Source organism: Otolemur garnettii, unplaced genomic scaffold, assembly GCF_000181295.1.
Source record: "Otolemur garnettii isolate 467f Iridium unplaced genomic scaffold, OtoGar3 scaffold00011, whole genome shotgun sequence".
NCBI lineage: Eukaryota > Metazoa > Chordata > Mammalia > Primates > Galagidae > Otolemur > Otolemur garnettii.
In genome coordinates, this window is record NW_003852406.1 from 15,986,135 (window position 1) to 16,007,820 (window position 21,686).

Here is a 21,686-nt window from a genome sequence, read left to right on the forward strand (position 1 = left end):
TTTTTTTTTTTTTTTTTGAGACAGAGCCTCAAGTTGTCGCTCCTCATTGTTGTTTGGCGGGCCCGGGCTGGAGTTAAACCCGCCAGCTCAGGTGTATGTGGCTGGGGCCTTAGCCACTTGAGCCACTGGCACCAAGCCAGTTTTTCTATTTTAATAGAAACAATCTTGTTTTGCTCAGGCTGTTCTTGAACTCGTGAGCTCAAGCAATCTACCTGCCTCAGCCTCCCAGAGTGGTAGGAGTATAGGCGTGAGCCACCGCGCCCAGGCTCAACAGACTTTTAATGTGGACAGAACAGAGCACTAAGACTTCTATGGAAGAAGAAGAACATAGAGACGAGGCACTGAAGAGGTACAGGAGACAATATGAAATGATACACAAATAATTCAAAATTAAATTGAATATTATTGAAATTCAATAATATAAATGATATATTCTAATCCCCAAAAGGCTGAAGAATACAGGAGTTTGCAGCTATAATTACATGGTTATATGGGATTATTTAGGTAAGACTTCCTAGAGTCGTCAAGACTTAAGGCACAGATTGGTAGAGAAGAACAAACAAGAAATAGTTATATACGGCATACAATCCGGGGAAAAGATGAGCTCAGATAAAAATGGTACATGAGTTGATGATAAAAGGTCTGAAGAGGTTTTAATTTAATACAAAGAGGTTATTTAACACAAGGTTATTCCAGAAGTAAGATGCTTAAAAGAAACCAGCAAAAGAAACCAGCTGTGACAACAGCTACAACATTGCTATTAGTATTAGATCATAAGGGCATGGGTTAGAATCCAAAAAAAATGGAAAGAAAAAAGGGAGGAATTTAAGAAATACCAGAGAGTAAGAATTAATGGCATCCTAATACAAGAAAGCTGTAGGGTCCACTGTCTTCTCTTCTACAGATTAACCTATTCTTAGTACCCTCACACTGTTTCACTGTAAGATTACACTTATGCTAAGGTTAATCCCTTGCTCATATTCTTCTCTTTAAAAATGTTTGTGACTATTTAAATCTGTTTATTCTTCTACATTAGTAACAGAAGACATTGGTAAAATTCTAAAATAAATCTCTTTAGAATTCTGAACTACATGTTATTTGACCCCCACAATATTTCCGAAGATCTGACATGTTTTCCCCTTTGAGGAAAGGGGCCTAGAGTTTTATTTATAAGTGTTTAAATGTCAAAATACATGACCTGAAAAGATCCCTACCCCTTATTGTTTTTTTGACTATAATGAAAAAGCAACTTACTGTATAAAATCCTAAATTTCTTAGGAGGGTCTTCATCAAAATTTCAGCCAGGTGGGTATCTGGATGACAACTCTGAGTGCCGTAAGGTTGATCTGACAAGTTTCCATAGCCAGTACATACAGAGGAGAGGTCTGCAGCATCAGAGGGCGAACTATAGCCAAGTAGGGAGGCTACATGGGTATGATCTTGCAAACTGGTCAGAATGATATCCAGTTGCATTCTCTAAAAAACAGAGAAATAGGAACAAGTAAATATTTAGCTAAAAATGTAGAAAACAAAAAGGATCCCAGAAAAAAACTATACCAATGATCCCAAATAATCCACTTAATAATCTGATAAATAGTAATCTTCTGCAAATGTGTAATTGTAAGAAAAGGAATCCAATTAATACCATTTAGGAAATACAACTTACATTTCATTTATTTACATTTATATTTATTTTACTTTTCATTATAATAATACCTAAAACTCTAAACCAACAAGGCATACTATACATAATAATTTTTGTACCATAGGTAGAGAGGAGTAGGAAATGCCAACCAATAAATTAAATTTCACATTATTCTACAGAATTACCAATGACAATCACTTATTCTAATGTTTAAAATAAATCACTTGAAGGTCAGTCCTGTAATGCCAAGGTAGGAGGAGGATTACTTGAGGCCAGGATTTCAAGACTACCCTGGGCAATATAGTGAGACCCCATCTCTTAAAAAAAAAAATATATATATATATATATATACACACACACACACATATGCCAACCATGGTGGCATCCACCTGTAGCCCCAGACACTTGGGAAGGTCAAGTAGGAGGGTCACGTGGGCCCAGGTGTTCAAGGCTACAGTGAGCTATGACTGTGCTACTACATACTACACTCCAGTCTAGGCAACAGAGCAAGATCTGTCTCCAAAATAAAATAAAATAAAATAAATCACTTGAAATCTAAACTAATGCAGAATATTCATTGAAAAGTATCGGTGAATATTACATTGCCAATAGGTACTATTTTCATCAAATCTATATCTGTACAACTAATTTTTCTACTTAGTTGAATAAAGTTATTTTAATATACATAAGATAATAAAAATGGAGAATAAGCATATTCATCTTATCAAATTCATTTTCCTAACAGTCATCTTTTATTCTTTATACAAACAATTTCATACAAAATTCTGGGCATTGAATCAACAGCAGCCCATCCCCTTGATTTCAACTCAGCACTACAAATAGACCAAAGGGTATCTGGTTTGACACCTCAAGCAACATTGGAAAAATTAGTCATTATAGTAATAATTAGCCCCAAATAACAATAAATTATCACTGGCTTCATTTGTAGTCATTAGACATCTGGGAATTCTTCCAACATGTAACATTAACTGGGATTTACCAGACCCATCAAGTTAAGTACTATATTCCATGAACACATAGCAATTGATTAGCTTTATTTTTCCCTCAGTCCAGTTTTTTATGATACTACTGATTTACTTACATACCATGCAAAGGCTTACCTGTCCTTTAGATAAGCTTTCCCACCTATCAGGTCCTTGGGGTAAAAGAGAATGAAGCAATTCCATCCGTTCTCGTAATGGAGGTAATAGCATGGTTGCTCCCACTGACAGAGTTTCAATTACCACCTAATATCAAAAAAAGAAAGGTAGATTGATAGGCCTGGTTCTTACCTTTGCAATAAAAATACATGAAAAGTGAACCCATCACCTATTAGGTTCACAGAAGTCTAAAGAAGATAAAATAGCATGCAAGTCTTTCTTTCAATGACTTCAGGAAGACTAAAAAACATATTTTGGATTTGCACTAAAGCGCTAATTGTCACCCAACAAATATTTAGTGTTGTGTCTACAGTGTTGGGCCTCGTAAGACTCTATACAAAATGATATGGATACAGAAATAAACAAGACAGACAAAAACCCAATTTTCCGAAGCACACAGTCTAGTGGAAAGAAAGACCCGCACAAGTCATTACAAATGTGAAAGGAGTTATAGGGAAAGTAAAAGGAAGTGAGGAGTAACACACACACACAAGGACAATTAACATGGCCTATGAGCTCATGGAAATTCTCCCTAAAGATTAGGCATTTAAGGATTACAAATCAGCAGTTTTTAATCGGACAAAGGTGCAAGTACTAGGAACAGCTAAGGAATAGCGAGCTACATTATCTTAAGCCTTATAATTTGTCTGGGTCATGACTTCTTTGCCAGTAAAATCAGTGTTGGACTAGATAAATGCCATAGTGCTAATTCTTTAAATTAGTATAATAATTAAAAATTTCAAGTACACAAAAAGAATTATTAACCCTTCCATCAAAAAGCAACTTTAATGACTTTCTCAGATTATTATAATCAAACTAAATTTTAGCTATGCAAATTCATCAAAGATGACCAAGGACTGAAGACTGAAGGCATGTACTCCCTTTCTAAAAGCCCATTTAAAAGAATGGGGGGGTCCCTAGGAATAATACAAAAGGACCCAAAAAGTGGGGGGTAAAGGAGAAAACAGCATCAAAATTTTGGAAGCAGAAACAGATAAAGGGTAATTAACTTAAAAAACCTGAAAAGGCAGCATCCTATGTCAAAAGTGAGAAAAACCAAAAAGCACTATAGAATTCCTAGAGGCTCAGATACTTTTGCAACATAATGCAAAAGGAGAAGCTCAAAACAGCAAGATTGGTTGAAAACTGCTTAAGATAATAGGCACAGCTGAGAGTAAGAATACCAAACTGAAAATAGATTTTAAGACAAAGTGTTCATTCTGAATGTTGAGACTCTAAGCTCTTCTTCCCCCACCAGAAAGAAAACTGTTATGTAGGTTTATACCTTCTGCCAGTATGTAAGAAGAGTCTTCCTTTGGGAAATATGACTAGTCCAACAGAAAAGACCCTAAAGGGCAGACATCAAGAGTTTACACCCCCCCAAAAAAAAAAACAATAGCCAAGGCACAGCAATTTGTGGTAAAATTGGTAAGAAATCCTCCTGCCTCAGCCTCCCAAGTAGCCCACCACAGGTGCCCACCACAATGCCTGACTAATTTTTCTATTTTTAGTAAAGATGAGGTCTCGCTCTTGGTCACATGGTCTCAAACTCCCAAGCTCAAACGATCCTACCACCTTGGGCTCCCAGAGTGCTAGTATTATAGGCATGAGCTACAGCACCCAGGCACAACTTCATTCTTTTGTATATGTGCATACAATTGTCCTGTTTTGTTGAAAAGATAATTATTACTTCCGTGAAATCGCTCTGACACTCATGTAGAAAATCAATAAACCACAGATGTATGAATTTTATTTCTAGACCCTGAATTTTATTTCACTGATCTGTATATCTATCCTTCTACCAGTACCATGATGTTTTAATAACTACAGCAAAAAGGTAGCAAGATTTGAAGCTGAAAAGTATTAAGTATTCCAACTTTGTTCTTTTTTCAAGATTGTTTTAGCTATTCTGGGTCCCCTGAATTTCCCTATGAATTATAAGATCAGCTTGTCAATTTCTGTCAAACAAAGGCAGCTGGAATTTTGACAGTGCTTATACTGAATCTGTAAACCAATTTGGAAATATTGCCATCTTAACAATATTAACTCTTGTAATCCATGAACATGGGATGTTTGTCCATTCTTTTAGGTTTTCTTTAATTTCTTACAATGATGTTTTATAGTTTTCAGTGTAGAAGTTTGCATTTTTTTCTTTTTTGACATGTTTGTAAATAGGCAACTATAATACAATGTGATGTAATGAGAACATATATGAAAGAATCCTAATCTGGTGGGAGGGCAGGAAATGAAAAGTTTCTCAGAGATGGCAACTGACCTTTGTCTTAAAGGATGAGTTAACCACAACTTGAATTAACTGCAGTTGTCCAATGCACAGTTGAATATATTACATAACTAAAATTTCAAAGAAAGCTGTGGCTTGAGATACAGATTCATGAGTCCACTTACCTCTTGGATTTCATCTGGGACAGTTGAGTCCATCAGTCTGAAGAGCAAATTTCGAAGCGGACCTGCCTGCCTCCCAAGAATGCTGGTAGCTACCCCTCCCGCAAGTGCAAGAGCAAGGTGATTGGAAAGTAGTTTCAAGCACAGCTTGAGAAAATTGTGGTGTTCCCTAAAATCAGACAAACCACTGTCAGTTTTCAAAACATCAAAGTACACAGGCTACCTAGGTTGGGTAATATTTTTTCTCTTTAAAAATTTTGTCAAGTCATGAAAGGTAATTTGTTTTGTTTTGTTTTATTGAGACAGAGTCTCACTTTGTCACCCTCAGTAGAGTGCCATGGCATCGTAGCTCACAGCAACCTCAAACTCCTGGGCTCAAGCAATTCTCTTGCCTCTCCCTAGTAGCTGGGACTATAGGTGCCTGCCACAATGCCTGGCTATTTTTTTGTTTGTTTATTTAGCAGGCCCAGGTGGGTTCGAACCCACCAGCACTGGAGCAGTGGCTGGCACCCTAGCCACTGAGCTACAAGCACCCAGCCATGAATGGTAATTTTTAAAACATGATTTGTGAAATACTAAATAACTTTTTCCTAGAGGTTATCATCAATAAGTATCTAAATTTAGCTCTTTTGTAGAGTATAAAAACCTTGCATAATTGAGGAATAAAGCAAACAAGAATATTCAAAACTCAAACATAGTAATATGCATGCATGCACACACACACCACACCACATATATACATATACATAACATACCTTGATGAAGGGAAAGGGAGTGGTGGAATCTCACTGTTTATTTTATCACAGTATCTTTCAAGAAAAGAACGCAGATGTGAGAAGGTACTCTCTTCAAGATCTACACAATAAGGTCGGTGCCATGCAACAACTTGTCTAGAAGGACACAGAATAAAATCATGAAACAAGCCTAACATGAAATTTTCACACATAATCAAAAATTAATATATATTAAAGCTGAAAGATTTCACCACGATACATAGAAGATGTTCTTGATTATGAAAAGTGATAAAAACCCTTCACTTTAGCAAGTGAGGAAAACCAAGAATTTGCCATCTTCCACAAGAAACCATATAACCACCACCTGGTTTGGAAGGTTTGAATATCTACTCACCTGAAGGCAGAGGGCTGAGCCACATGATCTATTAAAACCCTTTATGATTCTCAGAGTCTAGAAAATATATTTTTCATATTAAGAAAAATATCCTGACTCTATGATGATATACTAAAATCTATTAAAAGAAAAACCCCTGAAATCTCTTGTGACTATTTTGAAGTTCTTGGGACCCAACTATGAAGTGTAAAGTTGTAGATTTAATACTAAAAACAAAGTATTTATGCTCAACTTATGTATTTTTGGCTTCTGTGTTTTTAATTAGTTAGAATGTCATGTCAAAATAAACCTCCCCTGAATCAAAGGTATACTCTGAAAATATAATACATTCTAAGTTGTAAATTAGCACGTGTAACCACAAATATCTGAACCCAAATGTTCCTTTAAATTCAATTTCCTAACAGTGAATAAAAATCACCCACCTGATTAGTAATCAAATTATATATGGTTATCAATTTAGGAAAGAGCTAAATTTCTGCAAAAGTAACTTCCTTAATTTAAAAGTATGGCCACTGGGGCCAGGTACAACAGCTCATGCCTTTAATCCCAGCACTTTGGAGGCGGAGGAGGCAGAGAATCACTTGAGATCAGAAGTTTAAGACTAGCTTGGGTAACATATTGACCCTCTCTCTACAAAAAATATGCAAAAAATAGCTGGATGTAGTGATGCTCACCTATAATCCTAGATCTCAGGAAGCTAAGGCAGGAAGATTGCTTGAGCCCGGGGATTCAAGGCTGTAGTGAGCTATGATTGCACCACTATACTCCAGCTTAGGTGACAGACTGAGACTTTGTCCCTTAAAAAAAATACAAGTATGGCTCGGTCCCTGTAGCTCAGCAGCTAGGGCGCCAGACACATATACCGGAGCTGGTGAGTTTGAATCCAGCCCAGGCCTGCCAAACAACAATGACAACTACAACCAAAAAAACAATAACCAGCCATTGAGGTGGGCACCTGTAGTCCCAGCTACTTGGGAGGCTGAGGCAAAAGAATCACTTAAGCCCAAGAATTTGAGGTTGCTGTGAACTATGATGCTATTGCACTCTACCCAAGGCGACAGCTTGAGACTGTCTCAAAAAAAAAAAAAAAAAAACAAGTATGGCCATTATCTTTTTCACAAAAGCAACCAGATCAGGGACACCAAGGTCAAACAAGTTAAATCAATAAAGCCTCCATCTGATTTTAATTATTTTAGCTGAATCTCCTCTTGATACGTAGACATTTTTTTAATCAGTATATAAAGACAGAATTCAAAATGTTTAAGAAAATGTTTTAAATACAAGATATAATTTCTTATTTATGAAATATAATCTCAATAGTCAAATCAAAAGATAGTACATTATTTCTATGATAGTAAAAAAACCAATACTAGAAATGTTCAGAAGGGCATTTTATGAATAAAGCACAGATTTTTTTATTCATGTTACTGATAGTATTAAAATACAAGAATTTTTTTTTTTTTAAGCAAATTCTTTTTATTTTTTTGCAGTTTTGGCCAGGGCTGGGTTTGAACCTGCCACCTCCGGCATATGGGGCCAGCGCCCTACTCCTTTGAGCCACAGGTGCCGCCGCAAAACACAAGAATTTTTAAACACAGGCACTCTTACCTGTCCCTAGGAAGAGCAGTCCATGCCAAACTATGTGATGTTCCAGCTGAAATCTGCTGAATAGCTATACCATCTAAGCCACTCACTTTCTTTGGTTTAGTAATAGGACCTGTAGAATTGCCTTGGCCACACTGCCCCATAGAATTATTGCCCCAGGCATAAACTTCATTATCTAAAAACAAAAAGTATAGAAAAAAAGCCAAATTTAAATGTAATATATTTATAGAAGATGAATCAGTACTATTTCTTTAAAAACAAATTACTTTACCATGAGAAAGAGCCAAACAATGACTGTCTCCAATAGAAATATCAACTATTCTTGTAGCAGCCAGTTCTTCAATAAGTTTGGGTCTCAAAGCAGTCGCTTCTGAAGAACCACAACCTAGACAAGCTCCACACCCCCATGCATAGACCTGAAAAAACATAAAAATGGTACACATAATTTCCTAAAATAATTATGTTGTTGACTTAAATTATTTAGGAATAAATAAAATCTGTGAAATGCATGCAATTTAAAAATAACTTTATGATATTAAAAATATCATTTTGATAATTTTAAAGATTGTCATAGTAATTTATTGGACTATTTTTAAACATTCATCGTATAAGCAGATAAGCAGCTATACTGAAAAGAAAAATAACTGGTCACAGAAAAAAATGAAAAAATCTGAGAGATTACGCTAAAACTACTAATTGGTTTGCATTTTGTTGTGTTTGCCTTGGAAAACACACTCACCTTTGGAAATATTGCCTTGAACTTTTCTTTTACATGTTTCTTACTCTGCAGGTGAGATCAACAAGACCAGGATGTGATCATATAAAATGGATTATATAAATCCTAAAACTCATGTTTATGATTTAGTTTTTAAGAATATCTCACCTCATTATTATAACAATTTTAATTATCACTTACAAAGAAGGCCATACGAAGCAGTGGTCTAGACAGTTCCCCTTGAATATCTTCATATTATACTAAATACTGAATACCAAAATATTCACTGAATGACTTAAGATGCTTGGGGAAAGGATTATATGAAGAAAACAGGAAGATAAAAGGATGAATGACTCCAATTTGGCAATCTGAAATCAACTTTCTTTGGTTTAGTAATAGCAAACTGAATGATTACTAGTAAAGGCAGCAATCAACAAATGTAACAATAGCTTGAGTTGGATTTGTTAGGTCCCAAGGCATTCACATTTCCCAAGGAATAAATTATGTGACTTCAGCTTTTCTGCTCATCTGCCTTGTGAACTAGTCAGAAAACATTTTTATATAGCACATAACAGGCTCCTATATGTGAGAGACTAAGTGGTAGGCTCACTTTTTCACTGACATCACTGATGGATACAAAGGGGCAAATATTGTCAATCACCATACCTGGCCCTATCACCAAAAAATAAACAGAAGAGTCAAATATGCAAGTAAAAGTTCAAAAGCTTATAAAGGGATTATAAAATTCTGACTATCCTAAACTTGACTAACCCTGTTTCTCAGAAATACCTAAGCCTCTTAGATTATTTTCCATATGAAAATATTCTCTTTATCTTCTTTTTTGATAACTTTTTCACCTTCTTAATTCACGTCATTGGTTCCAACAAGATCTAGTCTACCTTTCCCTCACTATCCATGATTTTTAGGAAAATACTTAAGGGGTACTGAGTGCTAAAAAATTTTAGAAAAGCAGCTCAATGCAAAGAACAAGGGACTGAGGGAATGTTTATCTGAATCACACAGGCCAGGTAAGAAAACCTGGTTCCTTCTCAGATACTCCATTTCAAACAGGAGAAAATACTTCATTTCACTGTGTTGCCTAGAAATGTATTCTAATTTTAAAATTTAAATATAATTATTACTTTTAATCATCTAGTCCTCTGAAATACTCTTAACTCTGTTATCCTCAACCTGGTCCTACCTGCCCTGTTGATGTCAAAGCAAGTGAAGACTGGCTCCCAGCACAAACTTTGCGAATGAACATTCCTTGTAAAGCTTCAATAACTTTAGGTTTATATACTCTGTTGGTATCACCATGGCCAAGTTTGCCTATAAAAATGAACACATTCAAGTTAAACAATTTACTTATTTTAAAGAACCTTTATTCTTTTGGTAAGTACTAAAGGTGATAAAGGGCTCTAATCTTTTCATCACTAACCCGACAGATATGGAAAACTGTTAAGAGTCTGATAGCTGAGGATATTAACAAATGAGCATTTTTGTTGCAAGGAAGTTAACAACTGTCAATTAACATCACTTTACAAGAAACACGGAAAATTATTTTTCTGTCTTTCTCTCTCTTTAATGACTATATTTCTAACTTTAAATTTGCTGACATAAAATACAGGTCCTAAAAAAAGGATATACATAAAATTTTTTAAATTTTTAAAAAGATTCAATAATTCATGAAATAAAACAGTAAGCAAGTCACTAAAGAAGAAAAAAAAAATTGCCAGTAACATAAATGCAACCTCACCAGTAATCAAGAAAATACAAATTAAATGATACTATTTTATTTTTAAAATTATCTTAATTTTAATACCTAGTAGTGTTGAGGGATACACAACAATGTATGCATGTTAGTTAACATTCATACTGCTGGTAGAATTGACAAATTAGACAAAGATTTAGTAATTCATGATACTGCTGTTAATACTGGGGAAAAAATGGAAACCACCTAGATATTCAACAAGGAAAAATTAGTTTCATGAACTGAGCTACAGTCACATGAAAGAATAGGAACCATTTAAAAGAATGAGGTAGAGTCATGTTTGTTGACAGAAAAAAATATTCATAAAATACTGTTACAATATGACAGTACATATACATACAATACTGAAACATATATATGTTAAAACATATATGAGCATATATAAAACATATGTAGGTCTACTTTGGTTTAAAAAGACATCTATGTAGAAATATTTGTAAATATTTATATAAATGTATATTTATTTAGAAATCTATTTACCAAAGTGTTAACAGTGGTTAGAGCAACATTTATAAAAGTACAAATAATTCTAATTTTTATTTCTGCTCATCTGTATTTGAAGTCTTCTATACTAAACATGCATAATTAATAATAAATTTTAATAAAAAGGCCAAAGCTACCCATAAATAATTTTTTACATACCATTGTCTCCTCCTCCAAAAGACCATACGGTTCTCCCATCCTTAGATAAAGCAATAGTATGTGAGCTGCCACAAGAAACCTCTCCTACATTGCTAATGTCTTTTACTAATGTTGGAATGTTACGGCTATTACTGTCACCGTGACCTTGGATAAAACATACACAACAACAAAGAAACAATGTTAACTCTCTTTCTTAGGCCATTATTTCATAAGTAGAATACATTATTACAATTTTATAATAGAATTGAACGCAATTCAGTATGAAAAACAGAATCATTTCTAATAATCTTCTTAACCAATCTCCCCGCTGTTCCCATCACTTCAGTGAACCATCAGAACATTCTCCTCTCTTTCAGAACAGAGTCCTCTCATAATACTTACCTTATATCACACTGATGTTGACTTGTTTTCACTACCCACTAAGATATAAACTTCAAGAGCATGATGGTATAATTCTTATCCCAGAAACTCTACAGTGCCTGATCATAATAGGCACTCAGTAAATATATCTTAATTATACCTTAAATATTAGAACCAAATCTAGATATTATCTCTATAAAATTATCTTCCTCTGAGCTTAAAATTAGCAAAATAAGTGGCAGTCTTTAGCCCATTAAATCTACTCTGCTTCTCAATAACCATAACCATTTCCATTTTTTGAGAATAACTGTAATTTTTTAAAATCTTACCCAATCTTCCAAAGTCTCCTTCACCCCACGTATATAATTCACCATCCTCTGTGACAGCAGCACTATGTCTATATCCAGCTGACACACAAACAACCACCTGCAGTGCACACAAGTGAACTGATAAGCACACACATGCGAAAACACATAGTTTGTATTTGATCCTACATATAGACTCTGGAGATGTTAATAGTCACAACTCATCCAAGAACTGCTGTGTGTGTACAGGTGTGGAGATTGTGCTCAGGACACAGATGATTGGCAAAGAGGTCAAGTAAGTGCTGAATACAGCCTATGCTTTGCTTGCCAAACCAACCATCCAGAGACGAGAATAACTTTTCTCAATTCATACAAAGACCCGTGTAAGGGATAGTAGGGGGCCTGAATATACCAATCTAATCACTTATAAGAATACTGTATCACCAACCAAGTCTACTCAAAGAGTTGGAGAGAGTTGACTACTCATGAAACAATGATCTTTTTTTAATTTTTTTTTATGTTTTTTGAGACAGTGTCTCACTTTATCGCCCCTCAGCAGAGTGCACTGGCATCACAGCTCACAGCAACCTCAAACTCCTAGGCTTAAGTGATTCTCTTGCCTCCCAAGTAGCTGGGATTACAGGCGCTCACTACAATACCTGGCTATTTTTAGAGACAAGGTACTCCCACTGGCTTAGGCTGGAACAATGACCATATTTAAAGTATATGGTTAACAAAACCTCCAGTCCTGGCTGATCAAGAAAAATTCCTTACCTAAATATGGATAACTCTGCAAAAGATACTGGCTATTATCAATACAGAAAGATCTAAGCAGTATATAAGTTTATGTTAACTAAATCCTGACAATACCTCAAGTAGCTATACAACTGGTGAGTAGAACCAGCAGTATACAATAGCAACATAATTTGGTGATCGCTCAAATCTTTAAACACTAATCAAAATCATTGGCTATTAAAAAAATGCACACAAAGAGTGTAATCTAATCATTTGTACCCGCATATTAATCTGAAATGTAAAAAGAAATAATAGAAAAAAAATTGCATTAATAGTACCAAGTCTTTTTTATCTCCAGAAGTTAGAGCTCATCTTAGGAAACTGAAATTTTAGATTCAATTAAAAATACTGAGCACCTAATACATTCTAGATACTATAAGAATTTCTGAAATTTTTATCTATAAATTATTAATTTTTTTGTAATTCTTTTTTTGTTAATTTAAGATTAATATCACAGTACAAATGATTAGGTTACCTTGTTTGTATTTGTTAAGTAAAGTTCAAGTTGTAGTTAAGTCCTTGGGGGGGTGCTGTGCTGTATACTCTCCCACTGTACTCATTAAGTGAGTTTAGCAATCCCCCTCCCTCCTCCTTCTCACTCCCTTTCCCTCCGCTCCCCTTCCCTGCACTCGAATTTAATTGTGTTTTTTTCTCCTGTGGATGTGCAACTGTTTATCTGTTGGTCTCATAATAGTATTGGGTACACCAGATACTTGCTTTTCTCTTTTGTGATACTTTACTACGAATGTTCTTCAACTCCATCCAGGTAAATACAGAAATGTAAAGTCACCATGTTTTCATGGCTGAATAGTGTTCCATGGTATACATGTACCACAGTTAATGAACCCAACCATGTGTTGATGGGTACTTGGGTTGATCTCATGTCTTAGCAGTTGTGAAATGAGCTGCAATGAACATTCTAGTGCAAATGTCTTTATGATAAAATGAGTTGTTTTCTACTATGTAGATAGATACCTAGTAATGGGATTGTGGGATCAAATGGAAGGTCTACTTTTAGCTCTTTGAGAATCCTCCATACTTCTTTCCATAGGGATTGTATTAGTTTCAAATTCCATCATGTAAATTATTAACTTAAAGTTGTGACATTTTTGGGGCGATGCCTGTGGCTCAGTGAGTAGGGCACCGGCCCCATATACCAAGGGGTGGTGGGTTCAAACCCTGCCCTGGCCAAACTGTAACAAAAAAATAGCTGGGCATTGTGGTGGGCACCTGTAGTCCCAACTACTCAGGAGGCTGAGGCAAGAGAATCACCTAAGCCCAAGAGCTGGAGGTTGCTGTGAGCTGTGACACCACAGCACTCTACCAAGGGTGACAAAGTGAGACTGTGTCCCTAAAAAAATAAAATAAAGTTGTAACATTTTTCCTCAGTGATGCTTATACTATGTTGTTTTTAATTGACAATGTTTCCATTATAAAAATAGAACATTAAATAGGCCGGCTGAGGTGTCTCACGCTTGTAATCCTAGCACTCTGGGAGGCCAAGGAGGGTAGACTGCTTGAGATCAGGAATTTGAGACCAGCCTGAGCAAGAGTGAGACCCTTTCTCTACTAAAAATAGAAAAAACTATCCAGGTGTTCTGGCAAGTACCTGTCATCCAGCCTGGGCAAAAGCAAGACCCTGTCTCTAAAAATAGCCAGGCATTGTGGTTGGTGTCTATAGTTCTAGCTACTCTGTTAGCTGAGGCAAGAGGATCACTTGAGTCCAGGAGTTTGAGATTGCTGTGAGCTATGACACCATAGTACTCTACGTAGACCAGGGTCATATAGTAAGACTCTATCTCAAAAAAAAGCAAAAACATTAAACAGAATATAAAAAATGGAAAGGAAGAAAGTGCTAGAAAGACCAAGAAAATACAATTTCAAATAGTATTTATCTGAAGTTCCTTAGTGTCCTGTGTGTAACATCTCATAACTCATCAACTATCCTCTAATATTTTCAAAGTAGAATGTCCTGAGATCCATTGCTCTTTATGTTGGTGTGTAAATTAAATACTGCCAGTTACAGTACAGTAAAATTCATTTGGTAGCCAAACCTGTCAGAAAACTTTCCATGAAGAAAAAAATGTCCCACTTGTAATTCTGGCATAAAGTTAAAATTTAGACTTTAACTCTGGGAGGCTGAGGTGGGTGGAGTGCTTGAGTTCAAGAGTTTGAGACCAACCCGAGCAAGAACAAGACCCTCCCCCTACTCCACCTCTAAAAAAATAGGAGGGTTATTATGGCAGGTGCCTATAGTCCCAGCTACTTGGGAGGCTGAGGCAAGAGGATTGCTTGAGTCCAAGAGTTTGAGGTCTCTGTGAGCTATGATGCCATGGCACTCTACCTGGGGTAAGAAAGTGAGACTCTATTGGGTGGCGCCCGTGGCTCTATGACTAGGGCGCCAACCCCATATACCGAGGCTGGCAGGTTCAAACCCGGCCCTAACCAAAACTGCAACAAATAAATAGCCGGGCATTAGTGGGGGTGGGGGGCGCCTGTGGTCCCAGCTACTTGGAAGGCTGAGGTAAGAGAATCGCCCAAGCCCAGGAGTTGGAAGTTACTATGAGCTGTGTGATGCCACAGCACCCTACCAAGGACGATAAAGTGAGACTGTCTCTAAAAAAAAAAAAAAAGTAAAAAAAAAAGAAAATGAGATTCTATCTCAAAAATAAAATAAAATTTAGACTTTATAAATTTTTTTTCATTGAACATTCACAACTTTTATTATGGGTGAGAACTTTGCTACAATTTGGGGAATAAAAAGTAAAATTACAACATAGGTCCTAGGCCAAAGAGAAGCCCAATAACAGAGATTAGGAAAGAGAACACAAGAGTTAGCCTAGCTCCCCAGAAAGGTACAGAATGAGCCAACACTAACCTCAGGGCCAGGTGCCTCTACAGGCTTAGGCCCCAGGCCTGTTGGCATAAGAAACATTGTAAACTTAAATATATAAATAGAGAAAGACCTAAGCAATAGGCTAGGCCCTGTTTCCAAACCCCTGGGGATGATGGGCCCTAGCTCCTCCTCAGTCATACTGGAAGTAGAAAGCAGAAGTCATCTATATAGTATTCTGGTTTTTCATGTTTGTGCACAAAAAATCCACAACCCAAAATAAAATGCTCAGTCCATCTCTGAAACTGCCTATCTCACTTTCTCCATCTGTCCGTGCAGACAAAAGGAACAGAATGGACATGAAGAAACAATGGATGTAGGAGAAGAAATAGAGCCATGAGTTTATGGATGAGAAGAGAGGAAATCTAAGAGACAAGAGTAGGGCCCCTTAACCAAAGGGCTCCAAACACAGTAAAGGAAGGCTAAGGATTCAGCTCTTCTCCAAGTTTCATCCCATCCCATTTGCCTTCCGCTCCAAAGTTAACATACCAAAAGGAATATGCCACCACTAAAGAATATTTCCAAAAATAGACCCCAATGTCCTTTCAAGCAGAGATGCCAAAAGTAGATCTCCATGAGGGTGTCTCTGGCTTTTGGCCAAGTCCCTGGACAGGTCAGAGTAGCCAGGGGTCAGGACTCCACAGCATACTTGCCCAGTGTTGGAGAGTAGTGAAGTTCCCATAACCTAAGGAACTCAGTCCAGGATCTGACAGTCAGTCAAAGAAAGATCTGAGGGCAGAAGTCCTCCATGTCCCTTCCTCAAGGTTCCCCCAGAGGCCATAATGCTGACATGGACAGGAAGGGATGCTGGAGGGGACAATGGTGGGAGCTCCCCAACATGGAACCAGTGGGCCCTGAAAGTAGGAAAGGATCCCCCAGTACTAGAAGTGGCCAAGGGTATGCTGTTCCTCTAGTAAAGTGATCACAGAGGGACTATTGTGCTAAAGTCTGAAGGAAAGAAAATAAATCTAATCCTTGGATATCTGTCCCCAGTGAGAAGGCAGGTGGGTTCTCATGCAGTGGAAGACTAGACAGGAAATCCCCACCCAATATGCCCATAAGAGGGCTCTACAGCACTGAGGACTGGTGACCAGACATCAGGACTCCTTTGCTTCTAGGTATGGTTGGGATGGCAGCTCAGTGACAGAACAGTGCTTCTTGATTGGAGGCAGATCCTCCTTATCTGATGAACTTTCTATTGTTAAGTCAATAACTTCAACCTTATTCTTTGAAGCATTTCCCTCTTGGACTAGGTTCTACTGGAGGCCATCCATTCCATAGTCTGGTGGGGGGCAAACCTCAGATGCCTCTTCTTGGGTTTCACTGGGCACCAAAATCCATCTTCCATGAACTGGATCTCATCACAATCTCAACAGGAATTAATCTCTATAAATAACCATCAATGATAAGGGATTCATAGAAAGACTTTTTGTCACACACTGTACAGATCCACGTTGGCGTCTTCTTACTCATCTATAGATAAAGGCACCACTGAAGCTCTGCAGGTGGACTCAGGTGAGGGCACAACAAGGGACATTCAGGCCCATCTTCCCTAATGGGCATATGAGGCACATCCAGAGACTCATGGCCTCACTATCCAGGTCAGCGGTCAATTTTCCCTTGATCAGAGCCTGGAAGTAGTCTGGATAAAGGGTTCTGGATACCCTTTTCTCTGAGTTTTTATAGAAAGGTCCTCACAGTCAACTACCTCACCAGATACACAGACAAGGAGTATACCATCCAAACTCAGAGAACCAATTGGCCACAACAGTCTTGGGAACAATGGCCAAGAATCAAGCCAGAGGTGTGATACTAATGGAGTGGCTGGGCCTCTTGGTGAGGGGAAGGTAAACGGCAAGGGCTCCGTTTCCCAGCAGCCTTGACAAAGAGGTTGGGAAAGAAATAATCCTCTGAGAGACACCTGGTCTCACAGACACAGAATCTTAGCTACACCTGTATGGGATACCTGCATTTAGCTCCTGGTAGAACTTCTCTGGATATAAGAATCTGCTGTACTTGCTGGGGTGTAAGGGCAAACAAAGGTAAAGTGCACTTCCTCAAACTGCTAGCAAGAAGTAGATACAAAGGTAGTGGGCCAGGTGAGTTCCCTGTAGACTTCACAGGAAGGCAACGGTTTCATGGTGACATCAGGATACACAAGCTGGGGCAGAGATAGGGTGCATGTCCACCTCATGCTTGGGGCCTACTAGGGTGTCAGGAGCCAAGAGAGTCAGGGGAATAGGAGCTAGAGGACCAGGGGAGCCTATAGGAATGGTGCCACAGAGCAAGGATATAAAGATTTTTATAAAATAAAGTATTCATGGAAAGAAAGTAATCTTAAAATAGTGGATCCAGTATTATTACATGGAAGTATAGGAAAATACCTTTATTTCTTTAAAGAAAAATCAAATAGAAATAAAAATAGAAGATCCAGGTTAAGTTTCTAACAGTGCCAAATATTTGTGTGGAATATTGAGCTCTATATGCTTCATCATTTGGGTCTCTGCTAAAATGCTGCCTCCCTTAAGAGCATCCTTTGATCCCCTTATTTAATATCACACTCTACCCAATTTAGTCTTTATTATATTACTCAATTTTTTCTATACTATTATCTGAAATTATTTTATATGATTACTATCTTATTTATTATCTCTATCTTAAAGATTAAAGCTCAAGCACCTTATCTATCTTGCTCACTGCTGTATGTCTAAGGCTTGAAACACTGCCTGACACTTGGAAGGTGCTAAGTAAATATTAGTTGAATGAATGATTCCCAGTTTCCTTATTTGTGAAATGGGTATAATAACAATCTCACAACAATATAATTATTCTTATAAGAATTAAAATTGAATAACGTATGTGAAAGTGTTCTGTAAACTATAAAGCAGATATACAAAAGATAAGCCAAAGGGTGACAGGCAAGGGGCAACTTCAGAAAGAACACATCAAAATCTGAATAATGTCATCAGTTATAACACCACTATATCTATTTGTTTTTAAATACAAAAAGAAAGCACATACCTTTCCCTGTAGAGGGCCCTGAATAAGCTTGGGATATTTCTGTGTTGAACTATTTCCATGTCCCAGTTTCCCATAATCACCGTCTCCCCAACTGAAGACTTCTCCTTCTGTTGTAAAAGCTAAAGTATGACCATCAGATCCTTTAGATGATGAAACCTTTTTAATGGACCTGTGAGGCTCAAATGTTAACTTTTTTAACGTAGACTGATTATTGGAATCTCCAAGGCCCAGTCTCCCATAGCTGCCTTTACCGCAAGCTCTGACAGAGCCATCCGTAGAAATGACAAAAGTGCAGTATTGTCCAGCTTCAATCTATAAACAAATAAACAGAATTTTAAATATAAAATGCTTCTAGGAAAATGAAAGTATAATATTTAAGGTTGATCTTATCAAAGAGGCTCACAGGAAGTCTGCTAAAGGAGAGTATTACCTGAGTCTCTATAGAGATTAAGAAACAAATTAAAAAAAAAAAGAAATGAATAGAAAATCAAGAGAACACTAAAGGACTTTTCATGCTGACTTCCTCACTGAGCTCAAATTCAGGCATATTTTATCTTTTCAGATTATCTTCCAGGTTATAATTAAAAGAAATAACAAAGTAAAATGTTTTCACCTCCTCTTATAAATGGACGAAGGGCAAGAAATAAAATTGTCCTACTACTTCCTTGGGGTCCATTAAGGCAAAAACAATACAAAATACATTTTAATGAAAATAATAAAAAAAAAGAAAGTTCTAGCTTGGCTATAAATGTTAAAAACAGTAATCATAATAAAAATGAAATACCAATCTGGTAAAAGGAAAATTCAGTTTTTATTTAGTCTTATTTGCCATTTGTGTTGAATATAATGGTAAAGTCTATTGTCATTCATAATACTTTTTTAAAAATCCAGATATCAATTTATATTTTTAAAATTTGGAAATGCTGTCAGGGATATAGGGGACTAAAAATGCATATTGAACATATAGATGCACCATGGAATAGAAATAATATAGATAAGAAACAATGATCAAGAATTTTCAGTAATTTTAAAGTATTCTTAATATTTTTTAAAGTATTCTTAATATTATTTAAAGCAAATAAACATGAACATATACCCCACTGTCTACCAGTTTGTAAGGTATACAGAGAACTTACGGTCTGAGCATCAGAGAAACTAGGAGCCAGTTTGGGTTGCAATATTTTCTCCTGTGTGCCTTCTACCAACTGATGGCTGCTGTTGCTACCCCAAACATAAACCTCACAGGTTTCTGAGACAATAGGAGCATCACCAGTCTGAATGCTATCTGGGCTAGCACATGTTCTTGAGTAATCAGAAGCCATTCTGCAAACCTATTAAAATTTTAAAATATGCCATAAACAATCAAGACAATTTTAGTCTAGACATTTTTCATAATCTAAAATTATTGTTGCCTTTCCTTCTTATACTCGCAACTGCTCAAATAACCTAAGAATTCCACAGCTAGTCTTAAACACAGATAGGCAGACTATTTCCTCATGCAGAATAAACCACCAAAATATAGTGATAAAGGTGGCAAAAATGGGAAGGGAGAGACACAGAATGGAGCCATTTTTTACCCCAAAATTTTATTATTGCATAGAACATTATCTAAAAACAAAGCTTTAAAAAAAAGTAGAAAAAGCAGGCATGGTGGCTTACACCTATAATTCTAGCACTCTGGGAGGTCCCAGACACGTGGACTGATTGAGCTAACAAGTTCAAGACCAGCCTGAGCAAGAGCAAGACCAAGACCTCATCTCTAAAAGTAGCCAGGTCTGGTGATGGGCGCCTATAGTCCCAGCTACTTGGGAGGCTGAGGCAATAGGATCCCTCGAGCCCAAGAGTTTGAGGTTGCTGTAAGCTATGACACCACAGCACTCTACCTGGGCAAGAAAGTGAGACTCTGCCTCAAAAAAAAAAAGGTAGAAAAAAAAAATCACCATTGACAATCTTATCACCCAAATGCCATAAATGTTATCTTTGTATATATGTCCTTCCAGAATTTTTCACATACATGTTCTCTAACATAGTCATCACAGTGGATATATAAAAGTGGCAAATGATACAAAAGAGTCATGCAAAACTTTCCATGTCTACTAGTCTTCACCACTAAACAGATTAACATTCCATCTAACACAAAAATCACAATTTACTTAATGATCTTCCTTTTTTCTCTTCCTTGAGACAGGCTCTTATTATGTTGCCTAGGCTGGACTCAAACTCCTAGGCTCAAACAATCTTCTACCACAGCCTCCTGAGTAGCTGGGACTACAGGTGCACACTGCTGTGCCCAGTTTCACTTTCCCTTAATAGGACATTTACAGTCTTTCTACCTTTTTTTATTTCTCTGAGACAGAGTCTCACTTTGTCACCCTGGGTAGAATGCCATAGCATCACAGCTCACAGCAACCTTAAACTCCTGGGCTCAAGAAATTCACTTGCCTTAGCCAACTACAGGCACCTGCCACAATACCCAGCTATTTTTAGAGATGAGGTCTCACTCTGGCTCAGGCTGGTCTCGAACTCATGAGCTCATGCAATCTACTAGCCTCAGGCTCCCAGAGTACTAGGATTACAGGTGTGAGCCACTGCACCTGGCCTTTTCTACTTATTTATTATGTAGGCAATTTTTAAGGATATAGTTATTACTATATTTTTTTATTTCCTTATTAGAGAATCTCAGAAATGGGACTCTATATCCAACAAGATAATAATCTATGATTCCTGAAATATATTATTATCAAATTGCTCTCCAAAATGGTGCTATGTTACCAGCAATGTACAAAAATAGGACTGTCCAAAAACAGTGAAAGCTCAGAGCAATTCAATGTTCATACATGTAGATACATATACATATAAAATAAAAGTCATGGCTTCTTTATCATTACTGTTGAACAATATAGTAAAATCTGTTGCCCTTCATAAAGCTTTTTAAAAATCCAGGCTGTGGCTAGGCATGGTGGTTCACACCTATAATCCTAGCACTCTGGGAGGCAGAGGCAGGGAGATTGCCTGAGCTCAGGAATTCAAGAACAGCCTGAGCAAGGCAAGACCCCGTCTCTAAAAAATAGCTGGGCATTGTGGCAGGCATGTGTAGTCCCAGCTATTCAGGAGGCCAAGACAAGAGAATAGCCTGAGCCCAAGAGTTTCAGGTTGCTATAAGCTATGATGCCACAGCACTCTACGGAAAGCGACAAAGTGTCTCAAAAAAAAAAAAAAAAAAAAAAAAGATTACCTACAAAG

At 37.0% G+C, this 21,686-nt stretch overlaps 1 protein-coding gene across 1 annotated transcript in view; it reads right to left on the reverse strand.

Moving 5' to 3' along the window:
* HERC1 (HECT and RLD domain containing E3 ubiquitin protein ligase family member 1) overlaps positions 1–21,686 on the reverse strand; it is a 206,425-nt gene that overhangs the window by 119,811 nt on the left and 64,928 nt on the right. Inside the window, exons 4-14 of the mRNA XM_023510003.1 lie at positions 19,580–19,774; positions 18,444–18,755; positions 11,759–11,855; positions 11,070–11,213; positions 9,858–9,985; positions 8,213–8,357; positions 7,945–8,116; positions 5,964–6,098; positions 5,212–5,377; positions 2,767–2,892; positions 1,255–1,476 (exon numbers count right to left, since the gene is read on the reverse strand). Of these exons, the coding sequence (XP_023365771.1) occupies positions 1,255–1,476; positions 2,767–2,892; positions 5,212–5,377; positions 5,964–6,098; positions 7,945–8,116; positions 8,213–8,357; positions 9,858–9,985; positions 11,070–11,213; positions 11,759–11,855; positions 18,444–18,755; positions 19,580–19,774 (1,842 nt within the window). The remainder of the gene's footprint in view (positions 1–1,254; positions 1,477–2,766; positions 2,893–5,211; positions 5,378–5,963; positions 6,099–7,944; positions 8,117–8,212; positions 8,358–9,857; positions 9,986–11,069; positions 11,214–11,758; positions 11,856–18,443; positions 18,756–19,579; positions 19,775–21,686) is intronic.